Raw genomic sequence first — 25,221 nt, forward strand, 5'->3', positions numbered from 1 at the left:
GGTAGCTACACCTCATGGACAGACAGAGGGAGGGTGTGTCCTGGTAGCTACTCCTCATGGACAGACAGAGGGAGGGTGTGTGTCCTGGTAGCTACTCCTCATGGACAGACAGAGGGAGGGTGTGTCCTGGTAGCTACACCTCATGGACAGACAGAGGGAGGGTGTGTCCTGGTAGCTACTCCTCATGGACAGACAGAGGGAGGGTGTGTGTCCTGGTAGCTACTCCTCATGGACAGACAGAGGGAGGGTGTGTCCTGGTAGCTACACCTCATGGACAGACAGAGGGAGGGTGTGTCCTGGTAGCTACACCTCATAGACAGACAGAGGGAGGGTGTGTCCTGGTAGCTGTACTCCACATGGACAGACAGAGGGAGGGTGTGTCCTGGTAGCTACTCCTCATGGACAGACAGAGGGAGGGTGTGTCCTGGTAGCTACTCCTCATGGACAGACAGAGGGAGGGTGTGTGTCCTGGTAGCTACTCCTCATGGACAGACAGAGGGAGGGTGTGTCCTGGTAGCTACACCTCATGGACAGACAGAGGGAGGGTGTGTCCTGGTAGCTACTCCTCATGGACAGACAGAGGGAGGGTGTGTCCTGGTAGCTACTCCTCATGGACAGACAGAGGGAGGGTGTGTGTCCTGGTAGCTACTCCTCATGGACAGACAGAGGGAGGGTGTGTCCTGGTAGCTACTCCTCATGGACAGACAGAGGGAGGGTGTGTCCTGGTAGCTACTCCTCATGGACAGACAGAGGGAGGGTGTGTGTCCTGGTAGCTACTCCTCATGGACAGACAGAGGGAGGGTGTGTCCTGGTAGCTACACCTCATGGACAGACAGAGGGAGGGTGTGTCCTGGTAGCTACACCTCATAGACAGACAGAGGGAGGGTGTGTCCTGGTAGCTGTACTCCACATGGACAGACAGAGGGAGGGTGTGTCCTGGTAGCTACACCTCATAGACAGACAGAGGGAGGGTGTGTGTCCTGGTAGCTACACCTCATAGACAGACAGAGGGAGGGTGTGTGTCCTGGTAGCTGTACTCCACATGGACAGACAGAGGGAGGGTGTGTCCTGGTAGCTACACCTCATGGACAGACAGAGGGAGGGTGTGTCCTGGTAGCTACACCTCATAGACAGACAGAGGGAGGGTGTGTGTCCTGGTAGCTGTACTCCACATGGACAGACAGAGGGAGGGTGTGTCCTGGTAGCTACACCTCATGGACAGACAGAGGGAGGGTGTGTGTCCTGGTAGCTGTACTCCACATGGACAGACAGAGGGAGGGTGTGTCCTGGTAGCTACACCTCATGGACAGACAGAGGGAGGGTGTGTCCTGGTAGCTACACCACATGGACAGACAGAGGGAGGGTGTGTCCTGGTAGCTACTCCACATGGACAGACAGAGGGAGGGTGTGTGTCCTGGTAGCTACACCTCATGCACAGACAGAGGGAGGGTGTGTGTGTCCTGGTAGCTACACCTCATGGACAGACAGAGGGAGTGTGTGTCCTGGTAGCTACACCACATGGACAGACAGAGGGAGGGTGTGTGTCCTGGTAGCTACACCTCATGCACAGACAGAGGGAGGGTGTGTGTGTCCTGGTAGCTACACCTCATGGACAGACAGAGGGAGTGTGTGTCCTGGTAGCTACTCCTCATGGACAGACAGAGGGAGGGTGTGTGTCCTGGTAGCTGTACTCCACATGGACAGACAGAGGGAGGGTGTGTGTCCTGGTAGCTACTCCTCATGGACAGACAGAGGGAGGGTGTGTGTCCTGGTAGCTGTACTCCTCATGGACAGACAGAGGGAGGGTGTGTGTCCTGGTAGCTGTACTCCTCATGGACAGACAGAGGGAGGGTGTGTCCTGGTAGCTACACCTCATGGACAGACAGAGGGAGGGTGTGTCCTGGTAGCTACACCTCATGGACAGACAGAGGGAGGGTGTGTGTCCTGGTAGCTATTCGGGTCATACCTGTGCACCTTTTCTAGCCCATTTTGACCTGAGATCAGATTCTAAAAATCTTCTACATCCTGACAGTTTTCTGAAAAAGTTCTATGTCAGTCGTTCTTCGATTTCTCAAAAATAGCAGAACTACAAGCTCGTAGCGCGCCACTCGGTGGCGCGCTATGAGCTTGTAGATCTGGTATTTTTCAATAGCTAAAGCATAACATAATGCTAACACCAAAAAGGGGTTCCCGACCCAGAATGCATGGGCTATAGTTATAGGTTCTGGACCAACGATGATGCCTGTTCTGGCAGTTTCACAGTACCACCACCAACAGTATACCGCTCACAATGTTCACATGTTGTGAACTTGTAGATAAGCATAAAACACTTTGTTGACAAATAAATGTTTTTAATTATAAAAACATCAGAAATGTAATGGATAGAATGATCTGTTATATTAATTTGTTGTCAATGAATACATCAGTCAACCAATGTGTCCATGTGCGGTCCACTGTGCACTCTCTGCTGTGCGTGTGTGTGTGTGTGTGTGTGTGTGTGTGTGTGTGTGTGTGTGTGTGTGTGTGTGTGTGCATGAGCCTAGAGATAGAGTTGTATCGCACACACACACACACACACACACGCACGCTCACGTCCTACGCTACACAATTCACACATTGACACAGTCCATCCATTATTCTATGGCCAGCTGGATTTCTCTCTGGAACAAAATGGATAAGTTATGACTCCTACAATAAATCATGTCTCAAAAACTTCGGCCTTCACACTGTGCGAATTCAGACCACCCCTCCGCGTGCGTGCGTGGGTTTCGCACGTGTGTGTGTGTTTCTGCGCGCGCGCGTGTGTGTGTGTGTGTATGTGTGCGTGCGTGTTTTCTCGTGCGCGCGTATTTATGCATGTGCAAAGAAAGCAGTTTATGTCAGGAAGTTCGAGTTCTATAGCAAGTGTGTGTGTGTGTGTGTGTGTGTGTGTGTGTGTGGTGGGGGGGGGGGGGGGGGATAAATGACTGTATAGCGCTGTAAAAGCCGCCTCAAAAACAAAAACAAAAAGTTGGGCCCATTGTGTGCTGCTGTCTGAATGAGTGTATGAGTGTGTGAATGGGTGGGCCACACACAGAGCAGCATGGAGAGACGGAGGGTCTTCAGAATGGGCTCTCAGTCAGACACCATGAGGAGGAGTGTATTTATTTCAGACAGAAGAGAAGAAGAAGCGCGCCAGGTGGTGTTTTCAGCGCCGCTAACGTATACGAGAGAGCCATGCAGGCCAACAACAACGCCCGCATGGGGAGAGCAAGACAAAATGAGAGGAAAAAAGTCTTTAGTTTCACTTTTTATATACAGTAAAGCAATTGCAGTATTTCTTTCCGACGCACTCCGAAACACAAAATTGTTCAATAATGCTTTGTGTGTGTGTGTGTGGGTGGGTGTGTGTGTGCGCGCGTGTGTGCGCTCATGCCAGCACTGTTCTCCTATGGTGGGTCTGTGTGTCATGACCTGAATAAATCCCAAACGTTAAGTGAACACTGGGAGTGTGAATGATCTCGTACAGGTGCATTTCTACTATCAATTAATGAACGCGTGGATTTAACATTGGGGCTGAAGGTCTGTTCTAGAAGGGCAGTCCACACCAATTCAGTATTTTTAGCCGTGACGTGAGCTACTTCGCTTTTGTGTCCCCATAGAGTTATACTGTGACGCTCTGTCGGACTAAATCCGAGACGAAAACAACCACGAAAGTCTCATTTTACCGCTTTCCATCGCAACAACAAAGCTGCGCTGCTCTCCCAAATCTGGCTGTGACAGGCCGTCTGTCTGCCACACGGAATACTATCGCCATTTTATTTCATTGTGTCAACTAAATCCTCATTAATGCAAACTATAGATTCAACGTACTCAAGCCTGCACACATTCTAAATATGTTGACTGTTACCACCTTCAATAATAATGATAATAATAGTCTTTATTGTCTCCACATCATATATTTTCTTTGTCATGGACACTTGTACAAACCATTAATAATTCTACTCGAGTTGGAAGCATTAAGAAGACCCATTTTAACCCTCAATGGCTTCCTTTCTGAAAAATAACGTCAGTGTAAAAAGAGTCACGCGTTTAGATATTCTATTTACAATGAGATGCGGACGGGAGCTGGTGCCACTTGGACCCGGACGTAACGTACAGTAGCACTACAAAATGACGTCGGACTTAAATACTGAACGACACCGCTGACTGAGCAGTTGCAGACAACATGGTGCCATTTTGGGGATAATGGTTGCAAGCATAGTTGCAAGTCGACTTCTCTAATACACGTCACTTTGTCGGCCATACTGCTACAGAGCTGACAATGAGGTTATATCTACCCCTTCTTCTCTGGAGTCCTGCCTCAAAGCAGACCAGAGGTATAGAAAACTGCCGTTCCCTGATGTCATCATCGCTATAGGGACACATGCATCAGTGAGCAGGAACTGGGCATGGCAGTGAAGGACCGGGAAGTCTGGTATAGCGGGGCATTGTGAAAACCATGATCTCGACCGCGGTCGGGGGAAAAAATGATGATGAGATGCAAGTGGTGTGGACTGGCCTAATTTACCTATAGTCCCAAATCATCAATACTCATCGTCTATATCGGGCCCCTTCCTATAGCTATACTTCTGTGTGCTGCCTATAATGGAGTTCATACATGCCACACTTATGATTTACAGTATGTATAGCCCGTTGTGCAGTGTCAGACTAAAAACACTGTAAAGCACACAAACATGACATGTCACCGGCACACGTACACCAACACGCAAAAAAACCAAAGTATAAATGGGTCTTTTTTTTGACCCGTCGTTATTTCTATGCGAGCGCCTCGCTCGCTCTGTCGGGTTTTGCGGCGTGAGTCAGCCCGGCGAGGTGGGCGTATATGCGGTGCAGCGGATTGGATTATGAGGACAGCACTTCCTCCGGCGTGCCCTTGGCAGCCCCGTTGCTCTCGTTGTTCCACCCGACTGTGTTTTTAACCCATTCTGAACGGGAACCCATTTTGTGTGTTATGCTTTAGCTATTGAAAAATAGCAGACCTACAAGCTCATAGCGCGCCACCGAGTGGCGCGCTACGAGCTTGTAGGTCTGCTATTTTTGGAAAAATCGACTGACATTTTTAGAATCTGATCTCGGGTCAGAATGGGTTAATCAGACCAGTGTGTTGTCCAGTGGAAACCTCGTATATGAATCTGATCTCAGGTCAGAAAGTGTTAAATAGGCCCGGGCTGTCTTCACTCCCTCTGTCTCCCCGTGTTTCACAGGCACATTGTTGCACCCACTCCTTTTTTTAGTTCGGTAGCACCGTCATGTGCTCGTTTCCTTTCGTAAGAGCTCGCTAGAACTTGCGTGTGCGCCCTCGCACAATCGCACACACACACGCACGTGCGCGCGCACATGTTGCGCATGTATACACGTGCGCGCGGTTGAGAGAGCGGGAGCTATATAGGGGGTAAGAGCTGGTACTGTGTAGCTGACTCATCATGCAGTGTGCATATAGAGAACTCTCTACCCACGCACACACACACACGCGCACACACACACACACACACACACACACACACACACACACAAACAAGCGCGCATGCACGCACACACACACACACACACACACACACACTTATGCACAGCAGCTCACAAAGCTGACGGCGCACCGAGCCATTTGTATGCTAAAATGAGGTTGAGGACTTTGAAGCCTGTATATGGTGCCGGGGCCGAGGCCAGTTGATTGAAAGCATTGATGAGATGCGGGGCGGCGGAGGTTGGACAAACAGCCGGAGAGAGAGAGAGAGCTATTCTATTCTATGCTCCCTCACCCCTAGAGACACAGAGAGACTTTCACATGAATAACACTAGTAGTCAGAAACGGCTCAGCAAAAGCAATCCCTCTCTCTCTCTCTCTCTCTCTCTATATAAACTCTCTCTCTGTATAGACTCTCTCTCAACTCTCTCTCTCTCTCCCTCCTCTATTTATCTCTCTCTCTCTCTGTATACTCTCTCCCTCTGTATAGACTCTCTCTCTCTCTCTCTCTCTCTCTCTCTCTCTCTCTCTCTCTCTCTCTCTCTCTCTCTCTCTCTCTCTCTCAAGCATTCACACTCTCTTTCTGCCTTCATTTTCTCTCTCATCTCTCCCTCTCCCTCCCTCCTTTCACTGCATCTCTAAAAACCTCTCTAAAAACCCATTTCCTCGTTATGTTCTGTCTGGTATATGGACACAGAACAACCAGCAGGGGAGCCGTGCATTTTGTTTTCTTTTTGTAGTATGGAAAATGTTCATTTACAGAAAACAGCACGACAAATTAAATTTCCCATTGGCTTTGCAGATTATAATATACACAGACGTGCTTTTGCTTGTCTGGCTCCATCAGGACTTTAAGCATTACATATAGGCAAGGCCTTCCAGACCTATTCATCACGGTCGGTGTCAACAGTAAATTACTTTAAATGGTAGACCAGCCAGATTCAGAAAAATATACTCTATACAGGTATATACAGTTAGTATACTGACAAAAGCCATAAAAAGAACAATAACACATAAATACCACAGTATATACTGTACTTTCTTTTCCAAGAGTGGCAGCTAGCTGTCGCCATACAAGACATTCCTCAACTTTTCTTAGTTGGAGGACTTTGTGAAACTTTGAGACAGTTTGCCTGGCCGAGGCAGTCGGCTGCTTCAAATCAGCAATGATTGAGTGGGGTCTTGACAGACAGACAGACAGTGCAGCATGCGAGTGTGGCGAGCCTGAGCTGTCTGCCCGAACACATAATTAACACCTGCCCCCCTGTATACAGACCTGTATACAGACCTGACTACAGACCTGACTACAGACCTGTACACAGACCTGTATACAGACCAACACATAATGAACACCTGCCCCCCTGTATACAGACCTGACTACAGACCTGTACACAGACCTGTATACAGACCAACACATAATGAACACCTGCCCCCCTGTATACAGACCTGACTACAGACCTGTATACAGACCTGACTACAGACCTGTATACAGACCTGACTACAGACCTGACTACAGACCTGTATACAGACCTGACTACAGACCTGTATACAGACCTGTATACAGACCTCCTTCGGAGGCCGGACTCTTCCACGTGGGACCAGAGCAGTGTTGTTTTCGTCGACTAAAACTATGACGAAAAATGCTCGTCGACTACCTTTTTTCACTGACGAAAACTAAATGAAAACTTAAGCTATGGTGACTAAAACTATATAACTAAATATACTGACAATTTAGTCAACAAATAAAAACTAGACTAAAATGTTAGGAAGGGTGGACAAGAGATCCAGTATAAGTCATTTTACAATTAGTTGCATTGTAGTTGGGCTTGTATAGATCGTCTATTTTCAGCAAGCGAAAAAAACTGTCATTACGACGGCATCAATGGCGCGCCAAAACACATTTTGTTCAACTAAATCAACTGTAGATTTAAGTCGACTAAAATCTCATGACATTTAGTCGACTAAAACATTCCGGGTGACTAAAATGTGACAAACATTTCAAGAGACTACTGTATATGTGACCAGTGCCAGTATTTTCAACCACAAGTCGGCACTAATGAAATCTCACAATAGACCAAAATAGAATTATTTTATTTTTTTGGTGGTTTTCGCTTTTAGCCACATTAACACAGTTGGAATGTTAAAGAATGTTTTTATTCCATCAGAAAGTCGTTTTAGTGTCATTAAGTCATTGTAATTGTTTAAACAAGTCACCATGTCTAATGTTTTAACCATTGAGTTAAGCAATGCTAACCAATGCTAATTAGAAAATCAGCTTTCCTTTCAAAGTATGCAAATTCCGCTAAAATCCGCTCTTTTGTACACAATCGTTTTTGAAGATAATACTAGTCTTTTACTAACTGGCTAACAGAAATAGCAGAGAAAGAAGTATTAACCATCGACTAAAACTAAAAACGAAATTTGCTGCCAAAAACAACAGTGGACCAGAGAGGCCAGAGACCAGAGAAGGGCATGTGGCTACTCAACACTGACTTGGACATCATTTGAGGATGATACAGGAAAGAAGACCTTAAGGCCAGTATAACTCACATCTCCGTCCTGTAGTTGGAGCAGCGCTCCAGGGTTAGGGTTAGGGTTAAGTATAACTCACATCTCCGTCCTGTAGTTGGAGCAGCGCTCCAGGGGGATCTTCAGCACGCGGCCGTTGAGGCCCACGAACAGCGAGCGGTCGCTGTGGAGGATCTGCAGGCTGAGGATGGGCTCTCGCACGCCCGACGGGAGCAGCTCCATCTCCTCCAGGTAGCAGCCCTGGAGGCTCTTGTTGGTGGTGGCCAGGGCCTTCAGGATGCTGCCGTATTCTGCAGGAGAACAGGAGGACATAATGGTGGATATGAGCGGTATGGCCAGCGCGGCAGCTTAACCCATTCTGACCTGAGATCAGATTCTAAAAATGTCTATTTACATCCTGACAGTTTCATTATTAACCCATTCTGACCTGAGATCAGATTCTAAAAATGTCTATTTACATCCTGACAGTTTCATTATTAACCCATTCTGACCTGAGATCAGATTCTAAAAAATGTCTATTACATCCTGACAGTTTCATTATTAACCCATTCTGACCTGAGATCAGATTAAAAAGATGTCTTCGATTTTTCAAAAATAGCAGAGCTACAAGCTCGTATAGCGCGCCACTCGACTGGAAAGTGTCCAAGTGGGAGTGTCTAAGTGGGAGAGGGCGGAGCTTTGCTAAAGGTGAATTGATCAATGTCACCATGGTCCACATACTGTAGTGTACACTGTACATGACGTGGTAGAGCGTGTGTTTAACGTACCGGTGTACCGATGTACATGACGTGGTAGAGCGTGTGTTTAACGTACCGGTGTACCGATGTACATGACGTGGTAGAGCGTGTGTTTAACGTACCGGTGCCGATGTACATGACGTGGTAGAACGTGTGTTTTAATGTACCGGTGCCGATGTACATGACGTGGTAGAGCGTGTGTTTTAACGTACCGGTGTACCGATGTACATGACGTGGTAGAGCGTGTGTTTTAACGTACCGGTGTACCGATGTACATGACGTGGTAGAGCGTGTGTTTAACGTACCGGTGTACCGATGTACATGACGTGGTAGAGCGTGTGTTTTAACGTACCGGTTCCCGATGTACATGACGTGGTAGAGCGTGTGTTTAACGTACCGGTGCCGATGTACATGACGTGGTAGAGCGTGTGTTTAACGTAGCGGTGCCGATGTACATGACGTGGTAGAGCGTGTGTTTTAACGTACCGGTGCCCCGATGTACATGACGTGGTAGAGCGTGTGTTTCAACGTACCGGTGCCGATGTACATGACGTGGTAGAGCGTGTGTTTTAACGTACCGGTGCCGATGTACATGACGTGGTAGAGCGTGTGTTTAACGTACCGGTGCCGATGTACATGACGTGGTAGAGCGTGTGTTTTAACGTACCGGTGTACCGATGTACATGACGTGGTAGAGCGTGTGTTTTTAACGTACCGGTGTACCGATGTACATGACGTGGTAGAGCGTGTGTTTAACGTACCGGTGTACCGATGTACATGACGTGGTAGAGCGTGTGTTTAACGTACCGGTGTACCGATGTACATGACGTGGTAGAGTGTGTGTTTAACGTACCGGTGCCGATGTACATGACGTGGTAGAGCGTGTGTTTTATCGTACCGGTGCCGATGTACATGACGTGGTAGAGCGTGTGTTTTAACGTACCGGTGTACCGATGTACATGACGTGGTAGAGCGTGTGTTTAACGTACCGGTGTACCGATGTACATGACGTGGTAGAGCGTGTGTTTAACGTACCGGTGTACCGATGTACATGACGTGGTAGAGTGTGTGTTTAACGTACCGGTGCCGATGTACATGACGTGGTAGAGCGTGTGTTTTATCGTACCGGTGCCGATGTACATGACGTGGTAGAGCGTGTGTTTTAACGTACCGGTGTACCGATGTACATGACGTGGTAGAGCGTGTGTTTTAACGTACCGGTGTACCGATGTACATGACGACGTGGTAGAGCGTGTGTTTTAACGTACCGGTGCCGATGTACATGACGTGGTAGAGCGTAGTGTTTAACGTACCGGTGTACCGATGTACATGACGTGGTAGAGCGTGTGTTTTAACGTACCGGTGTACCGATGTACATGACGTGGTAGAGCGTGTGTTTAACGTACCGGTGTACCGATGTACATGACGTGGTAGAGCGTGTGTTTAACGTACCGGTGCCGATGTACATGACGTGGTAGAGCGTAGTGTTTAACGTACCGGTGTACCGATGTACATGACGTGGTAGAGCGTGTGTTTTAACGTACCGGTGTACCGATGTACATGACGTGGTAGAGCGTGTGTTTAACGTACCGGTGTACCGATGTACATGACGTGGTAGAGCGTGTGTTTAACGTACCGGTGCCGATGTACATGACGTGGTAGAGCGTAGTGTTTAACGTACCGGTGCCGATGTACATGACGTGGTAGAGCGTGTGTTTAACGTACCGGTGTACCGATGTACATGATGTGGTAGAGTGTGTGTTTAACGTAACGGTGTACCGATGTACATGACGACGTGGTAGAGTGTGTGTTTAACGTACCGGTGCCGATGTACATGACGACGTGGTAGAGTGTGTGTTTAACGTACCGGTGCCGATGTACATGACGACGTGGTAGAGCGTGTGTTTTAACGTACCGGTGCCGATGTACATGACGTGGTAGAGCGTGTGTTTTAACGTACCGGTGCCGATGTACATGACGTGGTAGAGCGTGTGTTTTAACGTACCGGTGCCGATGTACATGACGTGGTAGAGCGTGTGTTTAACGTACCGGTGCCGATGTACATGACGACGTGGTAGAGCGTGTGTTTAACGTACCGGTGCCGATGTACATGACGTGGTAGAGCGTGTGTTTAACGTACCGGTGCCGATGTACATGACGTGGTAGAGCGTGTCCATGCCCTGCACGATGTCCACCACCAGGTTGGAGAAGCGCACGTCGTCCTGCATCACCAGGGGGTCCACGCTGACCGGCTGCACCACGTCGTTCATCAGGTAGAGGCGCTGCGCGTCCTGGAGGCTGCGCTCCGTCAGACCGTCGTTGGGCCCCCCCTCGTCCTCTAGGGTGCCACACTGTGGGGAGAGAGAGACAGAGAGAGACACAGAGAGAGAGAGAGAGAGAGAGAGAGAGAGAGGTTCAAGGTTGTCTCTATTTGTCTCCCTAAGGAGAAATTTGTCTTGGAGACGGAGTCACAGCTGCATGCATACAAAAAACATATACACGTTCACACAAGGAAAAACACCATGAAACACTGCGATATTGCACATATTCCCTTGATAAAGTGCAACTTTATCAAGGGATGTGCATTGTTACAAACTACACAACCACTGTGTGTGTGTGTGTGTGTGTGTGTGTGTGTGTGTGTGTGTGTGTGTGTGTGCATGCTACAAACTACACAACCACTGTGTGTGTGTGCATGCTACAAACTACACAACCACTGTGTGTGTGTGTGCATGCTACAAACTACACAACCACTGTGTGTGTGTGCATGCTACAAACTACACAAACACTGTGTGTGTGTGTGTGTGTGTGCATGCTACAAACTACACAACCACAGTGTGTGTGTGTGCATGATACAAACTACACAACCACTGTGTGTCTGTGCATTGTTACAAACTACACAACCACTGTGTGTGTGTGTGTGTGTGTGTGTGTGTGTGCATGCTACAAACTACACAACCACTGTGTGCGTCTGTGCATGCTACAAACTACACAACCACTGTGTGTGTGTGTGTGCATGCTACAAACTACACAACCGCTGTGTGTGTGCTACAAACTACACAACCGCTGTGTGTGTGCTACAAACTACACAACCACTGTGTGTGTGCTATACAAACTACACAACCGCTGTGTCTGTCTGCGTGCTACAAACTACACGACCGCAAAAGAAAGTGACTGCTCAGTGCTCACTTTCCCCTAGTCATCGCCGCATGGATTAAATCTAATAAAGCATTTCTGGTGAGGTCGTTCCTTTTTTCATTATATCGCATATCAAGTAATAGCCGGTCTCTAGCCCATTTAGACCTGAGGACGATTCTACAAATGTCTTATAATAAATCACGACAGTTTTCTGAGAAACCTCATGTTTCTATCTCAGTGGTGCTCAAACATTTTCATGTCAAGGACCCTCCAAATATTATACAGTATGTAATTGGCCGCCGACCCCCATCTGAAAATATGTTATTCAAGGGACAGCCCCCAGAAGCAAAGATTTGAGTTAAAAACATCCGCTCTGAAATAATATACATTCAAAGATTTGCGCCACATTTTCGCGATAGTCTATAACGCGATGCTTTAAAACACCAAAAAGGGGTTCCCGTTCAGAATGGGCTAGTGCCAGCCAACAATTTCTTTCCGATGTAACGTCAACATCCGTCAAGCCTCAACGATGCCCCGGCATGACATGGAATGACGCAGCGTGCGCTCGCGGAGCCGTGATTTGCAGCCTTGTCACTTTATTCAGTAGAAATAAAGAGGCGAGGCTGCAGAGAGAGAGAGGGAAGGAAATTACCTTTTTTATGATACTTTTCTTTTGGCAGTTTTTTTTTTTGCTTCATTAGATCTATAGTAGTAAGAGAGACTGAGGGTCACAGAGAGGAGAAAGGAGTTTTGTGTAAAGTTCACATTTTTACAATTTAATTTTGAAGTTCACAGTCCCAGAAAATTAACCAGTTAATGTTTCATTTCTTCAATTTCTTTTTATTTTTTATAAGCTCCACTGAGCTTAACCCATTCTGAACGGGAACCCGTTTTGGTGTTAGCATCATGTTGTGCTTTAGCTATTGAAAAATAGCAGATCTACAAGCTCATAGCGCGCCACCGAGTGGCGCGCTACGAGCTTGTAGGTCTGCTATTTTTGAAAAATCGAAGAACGACTGACATTTTTAGAATCTGATCTCAGGTCAGAATGGGTTCATCAGACCAGTGTGTGTCCAGTGGAAACCTCGTACGAATCTGATCTCAGGTCAGAATGGGTTAATATAATACCCATCTATCCCCAGCCCCCAATCATACACTAAATTAAGTTTACAGTATAGTCGTTTATAGACTATACACTTTTTTATTGAATCATTTTATCATCATGATAAGTACATTTGGTCCATTAATTTTAACCCATTCTGGACGGGAAGCCCTTTTTGGTGTTTTAAGCATTATGTTATACTTTAGCTATTGGAAAATAGCAGATCTACAAGCTCATAGCGAGGCACCGAGTGCCATGCTACGAGCTTGTAGGTCTGCTATTTTTCAATATATATTCTTTCAGAATATATGTTATTTCAGAATATATATTCTGTGAGAAACACTCACAGTGTCTCTTACTTGCGGTTCAACAACCGGTCGGTTCCATTGCTGAAGCTCCTCTGAATAGAGGTATAATGTTAACCGGCTGGAAGCTATAGTTGGTCAACTAACATCAATAGTCATCATCACTAGGTGACCTTTGCTGTGTTTCACCCGTTTCAGCTGAAACGGCCGCGTTTCCTTTTTTTTCCCCCCTCCAACTCTGACCTCCTTCGCTGTCCATGGTGCTGAAGCATAGACCAGAGGGAAGCCTGCTGCCATCCACAGTAACTCAAAACATTTAGACACCAATAAGGGCCTTTCTCGGCCCCCACCCGAATCTGAGTTGGTTGTTGCTTACTTACATTAACCTGGTTTGGTAAAATGGTAAAATGGACTGGTGCATTTATATAGCGCCCTTTATCCAAGGGGCTTTACATATAGATTGTGCATTATACATTCACCCATTCACACGCACAGTCATACACCGATGGCGGCGGAAACCATGCAAGGCACCAACCAGGGGAGGCGGACTATTTTCCGACAGCATTCTAGCCGACGGGGCAACGGTCCGCTCCGCAGCGGGGGGGGACCTTCGCTGCGATGCGAAAAAGAGATGGTCCGACATGCGCTGCTCCCGTGCTTGCGGTTAGGGTTAGGTTAGGATTGAGGTTTCGGATCAATATGCTGTCGGAAAAAAGACCTGCACCCCCAACCAGCACATCGGGGTTCGAACTGGCAACCTTGCGGTTACCATCCAGGCCACTCTAACCCCTGAGCCACCGCCGCCCGCTCATCCAACCAACCCGGCTTGGGTTGGGTTGGTTGTATTGGCGGAGGTTAAGCAGCACCAGCTTTCTTGGAGCCAGCTGGTGTGAAACTCACCTGGAAGTTGTGTATGGGGTTGGGCGTGGGGAGCCAGGTGGAGCGAGGGTTCTCCTGGGAGCGGAAGGGCCCGTTGAAGGCCTGAGCGATGGCGCTGAGGTTGAACGCACACACGGCGGACGCCGCTATGCTGTTCCTGTTACGGACGGAAGACAAACGTACAGGGGAAGAAGGGATGGGGGGTCAAGGGAGGGGAGGAAGAGAGAGAGAGGGGAGGAAAGTATATGGAGAGAAATGACAGAAAGCGAGAGAGAGAGAGAGAGGGTAGAGAAAGATTGTGTTATTTCTTTTAGTTAGCAGTGCTACAATTTACAATTTAGGCATTCAGCAGACGCTCTTAATCCAGAGCGATTTACTATTAAGCAAGAACAAAAAGCATGGCAATACATCACATACATACAAAGTAGTTAAGCGAGCGAGAGTGAGGTCTAGCCAACACCGACTCGGGATTCCTGGATGCCCTCCAACAATTTCTTATATCCAACATCAGGTTCTTGAGCTCTGCGGTGTTTTGTCAGCCAAGCTGTCGCGTCGCAGCACGTCTACATAGGGTGGTACGCTTCTTTCCCCTCCTGGCTTTGCCCTGGGTCAATTTACTCTGCCTCAAGTTCTGGGTGCCTGACTGACTGACGCAGTGCCCTGCATGCCAGCCTCATCCTTCTCTCTCTGACTTTGTCCGTGACCCGTGGTACGGTAGGTCCCCATACAGAGGTCCCACTGCCAGTCTACATAAAATGCTATCTAAGACTAAGTTACATAAGTTGGGCCTTTCTTCTTTGCATACGCTTGTAGGAGGTCGAGGCTATAGGGCCCTACGGAATTTACTATAGTAAAAAATATCAGGAATATCAGGAATCTGCAAATATCTGGACGACGGTGCTTTATGGAAATCCTGTCTTTTTTTATTCCTGGGCCGTAAACGCTCTATGTACTTCAGCGTCACATTGGCTGGCGGCTATAATATAGGCTATGATATCAGCAGCGCACAGAAAAATGTACAGCATTAAGCTGTGGGGATATACCAGGTAGATTACCATAGATTACGTCGGGTGTTCCAGTACGCACACACGTGCACGCACACACACACACACACACACACACACACACACGTGCAGGTCACACAGGTGTATAAAAAATAAATACACATGTCACATTAGAGAGTAAAAGCTGGTATAACAGTATTATCTTCTTGGTGCTGCTCGCTTGTCCCCCGGCGGCTACAAGGTAATGAGTTTCCAAGCAACCTGCTGCCTGCCTGCCTGCCTCCGTTCGTTCGTTCTGTGCACACACACAGTAGTCACTTTAACTGCATGTCTGCTAATATAAAGCCTCTCTTGCACCGACCGCCTCCTCCAGGACGCTGCCAGAGTATACGGGCTCCTCCTGGTGTGGGGTCCCCTCATGCTGCATTATTGATCGTTAAGGAGCCAAGGCTTATTGGTCCGGTGTGTAGAACTCCCATTGGGGGAGTGGCCTAAATGCAAATCAAGATGGGGTTGGGGTGGGCCTTACGGGTGTTTCACTGTGTTGGAGGAGGATGAGGCTGACTGGGGATGTGGGGGAGGAAGACAGGGGGGCTGAGATAGAGAGAGTATAAGATAGTGAGGATAGAGAGAGAGAGAGAGAGAGAGAGAGAGAGAGAGAGAGAGAGAGAGAGAGAGAGAGAGAGAGAGAGAGAGAGAGATGGGTTGAGTGAGACGTACAGTAGAGGCTGAGAGGGCTTAAAGGGATTCTATGCCCTTCTTCAGGCTCAAGCAAAAGGTCCAGTATTACACCATTGGAAGAGTTGGAAGTTATATATTATGTGAGGGTAGTTCTTGTCATATTTTAGTCACTTCATGTTTTAGTGTCTAGTTTTAGTCGGCTAAATGTCACTAAATCCAGTTGTTTTTTGTCGACAAAAAAATGCATTTTTGCTGGCATTCGTGCCGTCGTAACGGCTGAGTTTACACTTGCCGATTTACGCTTCAAAATGTAAGTTAATGCTGGAAGTATTGAGTTTGATTAAACTCTAAAACAAAAAGGACCATATTTGGTGATCGGCTTATAATGAAAGAGTGTGCTTGGCACACGTTTGCACTTGGGGGAATTATCCCTAGAAGACTATATAGGAATTGAGAATGACTGAGATGCAGTGTTGTTTTTGTCGACTAAAACTATGACAAAAAAATGTTCGTCGACTACCTTTTTTCACTGACGAAAACTAAATGAAAACTATAAGCTATGACGACTAAAACTAAGACTAAATATATTGACAATTTCGTCAACAAATAAAAACTAGACTAAAATGTTAGGACGGGACTAGTGGACAAGAGAGCCAGTGTAAGTCATCTTACACCTGGTTGCATGCTGAAAATAGCAGATCTACAAGCTGCGACGCGTTGTGAGCTTGTAGATCTGTGTAAAAGCGTAAGTGTCATTACGACGGCATCAAGGCACAATTCAGTCGACGACATCAACCGTAGATTTAGTCGACTAAAAACTTATGATATTTTAGTTGACCAAAAACTAGACTAAAACACAAAAAAATTCCAGGTCACTAAAAATGTGACCAAAACTATAATATGAAAACTATTCAAGAGACTATGACTAAAACTAAAATCAACTTGTTGCTGCCAAAAACAACACTGGTTAGATGGAGACGGAGCGGGTGAGTATTGCGGGTATACAGTGGTAAACCACACCGAAACCACAGCCTAACTGAAGAGGGGAGGACAACCCACAGGCAAACGAGCTGCCAAAACCAAGCATCACCCGCCTGCCGCAACCACTATAATGTATTTCTCTCTCTGCTTCTTCCTCTCTTTCGCTGCGCGCACACACACACACACACACACACACACACACACACACACACACACACATGTACACACACCACTCTGTGGGTTGTGGTCGTGTATAGAGACCGGCTGCCTGCTATATATACCTCAAATACAGAAGGGGAAAACTTATACTGCTACTGTTCCCATTAGATTTAGGATGAACTACAGTATAGTCTGGCTAATAAAACCAGACGGAATCAGCCGTTGGCACAAAAAAAAATTGCCTGCCGGCGGATATACGACAGTGTGATTCGAGTCTGGCTTATTATTAGCCAGGCTAGAACTACGTACAGTACACATGGAGAGGTTATTATTATAACGCTCGCTGTGAACGGAAACGTACCGTATATACAGTATACGTCACAGCGAGCAGGAGGAGGAGAGAGAGACTCCATGGGATCATCTCCTTGGCGCTAATGGATGATGAAGCTATATTTTTTAACCACTTTAAAACAGTCTGTCGAACGGTAAAAAAAAGTCTGACATGCTCTCTTCTACAGCTATAGCTCAACCACCACTCTCTCTCTCTCAAACACGCACGCAGCCACGCACGCACGCACACATGCACACGCACGCACGCACGCGCACGCACGCACGCACGCACGCACGCACGCACGCCGTCTCTCTCTCTCTCTGCGAGGCGCCGCCGTGATCACTTTCATTACGAGCGAAAAGGTTAGCCAGCTACTTAAAGTGATTCATCTCGTCGTCACAACAGCTCACTCCCGTCCTCGTCCTCCTCGACACATAGTGCACCTCTCTCTCTCTCTCTCTCTCTCCGTCTCCTGTAAGTGTCTCTCTCTCTCTATTGCTTTTGCTCCATTTTCACGATAAAAAAAAAAATAGCAGACCTATAAAGCTCTATGCGCTGTGAGCTTGTAGATCTGCTATTTTTCAATAGCTATAAAGTGTAACATAATTGCTTAAAAAACACCAAGAGGGGTTCCCGGCGCCCAAGAATGGGTTAATTTCTTTAGTTTTTATTTTATTCTATCAAGCCTTATCGTATCCCGTAAGGCATTCATTGTTTTGGGATCAAGTGAGTCACTTATAGTTTTATGTTGGAAATGAACAAGCAAGATGAAGGAAGGCTTATAACGAACGCGGGGTGAGACGGAGGGGAAAAAGGAATCATCTTTTTTTTGTCCTTGCCGATGGTTTTTTTCACTGTCCAAATCTCTCTTCTTTTGCTTTTTTCAATCTCTCTCTCTCTCTCTCTCTCTCTCTCTAGGCATGCAAACAGGCCCGCAGGGTGACAAAGGTGACAGTGTTACATAAATCACTCAGGTGCCATATTTGGAATAAAAACGGCGATTTTCGGCGAAAAGCTAAACATTTGCATGTCTCTCTCTCTCTCTCTCTCTCTCTGTCTCTCTCTCTCTCGATCAAAAACAACTTCCTCGCCTAATTCCCTCCCTCTCCCCAGGGCTCTGTCTGGAGCGCAGGGAGCACAGAGTTGGTTCCCCTCTAATCCTTACAGTCACACTTTCTTGTATAATATGTCCAGCCGGTCGGTCAGACGGCCACCCAGCATTATCATTATGCTGTAATGGGGTTTGGCTGCTGTTATGTGCAGCTCATATTGCAGCCAAGGGGCTGTTATTGTAGGGAATGATTTGAGACGCTCTGCATGTGTGTGTGTGTGTGTGTGTGTGTGTGTGTGTGTGTGTGTGTGTGTGTGTGTGTGTGTGTGCGTGTGTGCGCGCGTGTGCGTGTGCTCTTGAATGGACACCAAATTCAATGCATAAACACAATCATGAATGTATTTAACAAACAAACACACATACATTTTGAAGTTGCAATAAGTATCTTTCATGTCCTCCACAGCATGTCTCCCACACGAATGACAATGATAAGGTCCTAAGCGATAACAACCATGTCTTAATTAGATTGTATTGAAATATACGGCTCGTTTCGAGGAAGCGATCCGATTGGTTGAAACAGCCTTCGAGCCGTGGTTCAAACGAGCACCACTCCACACCAAATCAAAACAAAGAATTCAGCTGCTCTGTTCTCCAGGAGCGCATATATATGTATAATTGTTGTATTAAACCACCCCCTCTCGTGTAATATTGCTCAATTAACATAGAGATATTTAAAATGTTGAATTAATTCAGTAAATTCCGGATCGCAGCATGTACACACTCATATATATTCTCTCTCGCACGCGCACACACACATGCGCGCGCACGCACACGCACACACACACACACACACACACACACACACACACACCTAATGCACCTCACCTCCATTTACGAGAGCAGAGCTAAAACTACATTAAGGCCAATGTTTCAACTTCAGTGAATTCCTGCAAAAAAAGGAAAAAGGTGCACTCAGCAGAGCTGCATGCGCAGCACGCAGGAGGGCCACAGGATTTGAAATTACGCCCGGCAGGATTAACTGTACACAAGCACGCAATAACAAACGGCACCTGTATACAACAACTTTGGCCTGAAAGCGTCACAGAAGTCGTATATAGGCAGACGGTTTTGTTGTCGGGAGTCAGCAACACCATCACCTCCAAGGCACTGCAACAACACAGTTTGTTTTGCAAACGTTATTTTTTTAATGTTTTTGCTATACACAATAAAGAGCCAGGTGCTGCCTGCCTGGGCTGTACTGTACGGTATTATACTGTACCTTCCAGCTATTGTGGGAAGAAGTGCAGTCATTTGCTAAAAAGGTAGTGGCAATTTGTATCGTGTGCGAACGTATATACATACTCAAGACTCAAGATAAATGCTGCATTGGTGGTCTGGGGAGGGGCAGTTGTTTTATACAGACGGGGTAAAAGTAAAAGGGACCGGGGCTCACATGAGGTCTCCTTTGACGTCTATGTGTGTGCACGTCCCTGCCTGTAAACCCGTGTGTGACGTTGACAACAACGCTGGTTCAGGTTGTGAACCTCTGAGTGGTGGTGGTGGTGGTGAAGAAGAGGACGATGAAGGCCGCTTCATTGTCTCGTCCAGGCCATGTAATAATGGACGAGGCAGGCTAATCATTACCTCTAGAGCACAGCGGGGGCTCGTCACTTGAACTTCAATAGAAGAGGGATCTTTCACACCGCTGAGTTTCCAGTTGCTCTCAGTGTGTGTGTGTGTGTGTGTGTGTGTGTGTGTGTGTGTGTGCGAGACAGACAGTGAACACCCTGTCAGTAACAGACCCATGGAGTTAATTAAAGGCCTCCCGGCCGTACGTGCTCTGAGCTCTGGCGTCTCTCCCTCCCACTCTAACTCTAACCTGAATGCTAAAGTCCTCTGTTTTTAGTAGCCATACAGACGTGTCGGGGCACTCTTTAATAAAGAAAACAGGGAAAAGACGTCTCCATATACAGTATATAGTTTCACACATAACACCTCTATACTTCCCTCCTCGTATATAGAGACGACATATAAGGCGTTTGATCTCCGGGCGCGGAACTATACCGGTGTGATCGATCGACCGACGACCACACAGCGTTATACACAGTCACTCACGACAGATAACCCATTCAAAGCAAAGTAAGGAGTCAGGTTCGGCGGGGCCTGGTTGTGAGGTCACCCCCCCACCCCGGTACCAAGGCATTCCACCTGTGTTGCTCTCGATGCTAGTACAGCCTTATCGCTTGGCTGTGTCTCCTACAAAAAGTTGTGACTGCGATTTAATACAATCTCTCCACATACAGTTTCACATAACACACCTCTCTCTCTCTCTCTCTCTCTCTCCTCAAAAAGACGACACAACAAGTCGTTTCGCTCTCGACGCTAACGGTGCTATTATCGCTTGGCTGTGTCTCCTCACAGAAAAGTTGTGACCGCGTGTGATTTAAATGTGTTAAATGCTTAAGAGGTTATACAACAGGCGGCGGTATATAATAGGGACGCAGCGAGGCAGTGTACTGAAGAGTAGTCGACCCCCAGATGTCGAAGCAGACAGAGAGAGAGAGAGAGGATAAGTGCTCTGTTCCAACTTTCGTCTCATACCCCTTTTATATAACGGCTCCCCCGAAACTCCTGGGAGCAGCTGTGAGCCCAGTGCAATTTAGGGCCAGACAGATGGAGACGGTGTTGGTGGTGATTGCATTACCATATATCGCACCCCCCGACGGGGGAGGCGTTTTGGTGGTGGTGGTGGTGCGCTGGGTTGAGAGAGAGAGAGAGAGAGAGAAGGCCTCGGAGAGAGAGACACAGCAGCAGGCCAGATTGGGTTGAGAGAGAGAGAGGGAGAGAGAGAGAGAGAGAGAGAGAGAGAAGGCCTTGGAGAGGGACACAGCAGGCCATATTGGGTTGAGAGAGAGAGAGAGAGAGAGAGAGAGAGAGAGAGAGAGAGAGAGAGAGAGAAGGCCTTGGAGAGGGACACATAGCCAGATTGGGGTTGAGAGAGAGAGAGAGAGAGAGAGAGAGAGAGAGAGAGAGAGAGAGAGAGAGAGAGAGAGAGAGAGAGAGAGAGAGAGGCCTTGGAGAGGGACACAGCAGGCCAGATTGGGTTGAGAGAGAGAGAGGGAGAGAGAGAAGGCCTTGGAGAGAGAGACACAGCAGCAGGCCAGATTGGGTTGAGAGAGAGAGAGAGAGAGAGAGAGGGAGAGAGAGAAGGCCTTGGAGAGGGACACATAGGCCAGATTGGGTTGAGAGAGAGAGAGAGAGAGAGAGAGAGAGAGAGAGAGAGAGAGAGAGAGAGAGAGAGAGAGAGAGAGAGAGAGAGAGAGAGAGAGAGAGAAGGCCTTGGAGAGGGACACATAGGCCAGATTGGGTTGAGAGAGAGAGAGAGAGAGAGAGAGAGAGAGAGAGAGAGAGAAGAATCTGTAAATTTGCCATGAAAATGCTTCAATCTGGTGCACTTTGAGATCAAAATGAAGAAGCTAGGTGGGGGCCACATGTGGCCAGTATAGCCCATGTAAGGAATAAAACAAAAAAAATCTTCTCCCTGTGACGTGGCACCCTCAGTGGTTGTGGCCCCAAGCGACCGCTTGGTTCGCCTTATGCCTAGAACCGGCCCTGCACGCCACACACGCACGCACGCATTCCAGTGGATGTAAAGTTGCCATGTGGAGGTATAACTGCCAGCAGCGTAACAAGTAGAAGAGAGGAGAAGGTGAGATGCACCAGGATTCAACTTCTGCCTCTGACAGAATACATCCGAATAGCACGCACGCACACACGCACGCACGCACGCACGCGCACGCACACACACACACACACACACACACACACACACACCCAAGCACTATAGGAATGTGCCCCAGGCACAACAGGAACACATGAGTTCCTGTACATTTCTTCAAGTTCACCCCAGCCATTTCTCTGCATGCCTGTACACAGTCAAAGCAAGGTTTATAATAACCTAACTCTGTGTGAACGGAGTTCTCCAAAATACTCTGCTCTGTAGAAGTTCATGTAGATTCTATATAACATCAGGTTTGAATCAATCTGAGAATCGTCAAATATTTCGGGAAAACAGCGACTGTCTTGAGAGACTATATGAAAAGCATTTTTGAATAGTTCAACTATAGCCAATCTACGTACGTTGTGAGCTTGTAGACTGGCCATTTTAACTATTCAAAAATGTTTTGCAAAATAGTAAAAAAAAAGACAAAGAAGTTAAGGGGTTTAGCAAATGGAGCCCTAAGGTTTGAGTTGACGCAGAGCTACAATGTGCTAGGAGCTCAATATAATAAACAACTGTAATAATATCTCAAACTTATATAGCGCTGTTCTGACTTTACACGCTTTACAAGTGTACTACAAACTATACTGTAGTTGTTCAGAATGTAATGACTTGTTTTTAAGGGGCGCTATATCCCCGTCCGCATGCTTAGAGGGTTTGTGTCGGAGCCATAGAGTTACGACAACCTCACGTTCACTTCATGGGGCTTCAGTCCAATGGTGGCTCTCCTACATAGACTTCTATTGGTCACTTCATTGGGCTTCAGTCCAATGGCGGCTCTCCTACATAGACTTCTATTGGGGAACAGTGACAATTAAGGCCTGAAGCGGAAGTTGACAGAATGCATTGGAGTCTATGGGCTTTACAGTGACAAACGAGTTACATGGACCCACGTGACCGGGCTGTTTTCTGCCCCCCCCCTCAATGTCATAACTCTGGTCTTACTCTAGTGGCTCTGGTTTGTGTAAACACAAACATTGAATGCCCTTGACATTGAATGGACATTTGTTGAGTGTTTGTGTATACTGTAAACACAATCATTGCGTATCAGTGTTGTTTTCGTCGACTAAAACCAAGGCGAAAAATGTTTGTCGACTATCTTTTTCCACTGACGAAAACTGAATGGAAACTAAATGAAAACTAAGCTATGATGACTAAAGCTAAGACTAAATATATATTGACAATTTCGTCAACAAATAAAAACTAGACTAAAATGTTAGGAAGGGACTAGTGGACAAGAGATCCAGTAATTTTACAATTAGTTCCATGCTAAAAAAGAACAGTCACTCGGCATCCAAAATACATTTTAGTCGACTAAATCAAAATCTTATGATATTTAGTCGACTAAAACTAGACTAACACTAAAACATTCCAGGTGACTACAACTAAAATTTGCTGCCAAAAACACTGTTGCGTATACACAAACATTGAAGACAAAAGTGAGGTCGCAAATTGTGATTGGCTGTAATGAGACTATGTATGTACATGATGATAAGAGCTTTTATTAATGTTAATTACATGTAATTATCTCATTATAACATTACCACAGTAGGCTTTGGTAATGCTATAATTGGGCAATTACAAGCGCAGAAATAAATAGCGACAGCTTTTTGCCTCTTGGCGGGACATCAAAGGCTTCTCAGGTGTGTCTGACATCGTCACAGACATAACAGATGCAGCCGGAGGTTTACGGCGGGATTTATTCTTCTCTAAAGTCGGCTCACGTGCCCATAATGTAACAGCAAGATGTAATATGCACAGTTATCTATGCATTAAGCCATTCAGGAGGAAATTATATGAATAGTCTTCTCTCTCTCGCTCTGTTTATCTGTCAACACTATCTCTTCTCTCGTCTCAGTACAATTTAGGTAAGACTTGTCTTACGTAACTCAAGGACCGTTCGCCCCAACCGACTTCAAATTCGACACACACGCGTTCCACACCACAAAACTGTATAATGAAGAGTGCTGCGAGGCTGGCTGAGAGTGCAGCCTCGTTTGGGTGGGTCTGCTCGTCAAAAAATGTTGTTTTCTTTTACTCGTCAGGCCCGACAGGCCAGCATAATGAGCATTTTATACCGTACATTATTATGTTGTTGCTGGAAACAATACAGTAAACGACACGTGCGTGTGTGCATGCTTGTTTTGTGTGCGTGCGTGCGTAAATACGTGAATGTGTGTGCATACGTGTAACCCGACACAAGTCAGTCATGTGCAGGCATGGTACATACAGTAGTGCATGCATTTGGCCATAAGGAGCTAGGGCTTGAAGCAACTAGTCGACTATTCGACTAGTTGACTAGTAAATCCACTAGTTGACCTTGTTGACTAGTTGATAAGAAACAATTTTTCTCCCGTTTTTGTAGGCCTCATGATCAGCTACAGATTATAGTCACCAATGTACACAATTTTTAAATGTACAATATGTATATATATTTTTGTGTAAAAAAAAATTAACTAGTAAAAATCTGAAAATATGTAGTTCCAGGGACCGCCCCCAGAAGCAAAGATTTGAGTTAAAAACGTTCGCTCTGAAAGAATATATATTCAAAGATTTGCTGCCACATTTTCACGATAGTATAGCGTGTCCAAGTTGCTCCTTTACAACCTGACAGGGGGGAGGTTCCCTGGTTGGACGTAGCGCGTGGAAGGAACACGTTATTCCAACCAGTTCCTTTCCCCTCCATCAGGCGCCCCCGCTGGCCAGGGGGAGGCAGTTTAGTGACCAGGATTACTGCATGTTTTTTGTGTAAGGGTACCTACCCTATAGGGGGACACGGGGAGAACATGCAAACTCCACACAGAAAACCCCTTTCGCAACCCCGCCTTCGGGTATATGGGCACTGATGACGCGGAGGAGGAAACACGCCGCCAGCACCCACAGCGTCCGAGCGGGAATCGAACCCAGGACCTTCTAGCTGTGAGGCGACAGCACTACCAACTGTGGCACCGTGCCCCTCAGAAAATAAATGTATTTTAAACGTGTAACACATCCCCCCGTTCACAACAACACTCACACGTTGGTGGTGAAGATGCCGTAG

The 25,221-nt window shown here is 46.8% G+C and overlaps 1 protein-coding gene across 1 annotated transcript in view; it reads right to left on the reverse strand.

Moving 5' to 3' along the window:
• Positions 1-25,221, reverse strand: part of sema5ba (sema domain, seven thrombospondin repeats (type 1 and type 1-like), transmembrane domain (TM) and short cytoplasmic domain, (semaphorin) 5Ba) — a gene marked incomplete at its 3' end in the record, with an annotated part of 237,128 nt that overhangs the window by 28,894 nt on the left and 183,013 nt on the right. Inside the window, 3 exon segments of the mRNA XM_080786023.1 lie at positions 8,115-8,322; positions 10,910-11,120; positions 14,215-14,350. Of these exon segments, the coding sequence (XP_080642149.1) occupies positions 8,115-8,322; positions 10,910-11,120; positions 14,215-14,350 (555 nt within the window).

Source organism: Protomyctophum bolini (genome assembly GCF_963924005.1).
Source record: "Protomyctophum bolini genome assembly, chromosome: 16".
Taxonomy (NCBI): domain Eukaryota; kingdom Metazoa; phylum Chordata; class Actinopteri; order Myctophiformes; family Myctophidae; genus Protomyctophum; species Protomyctophum bolini.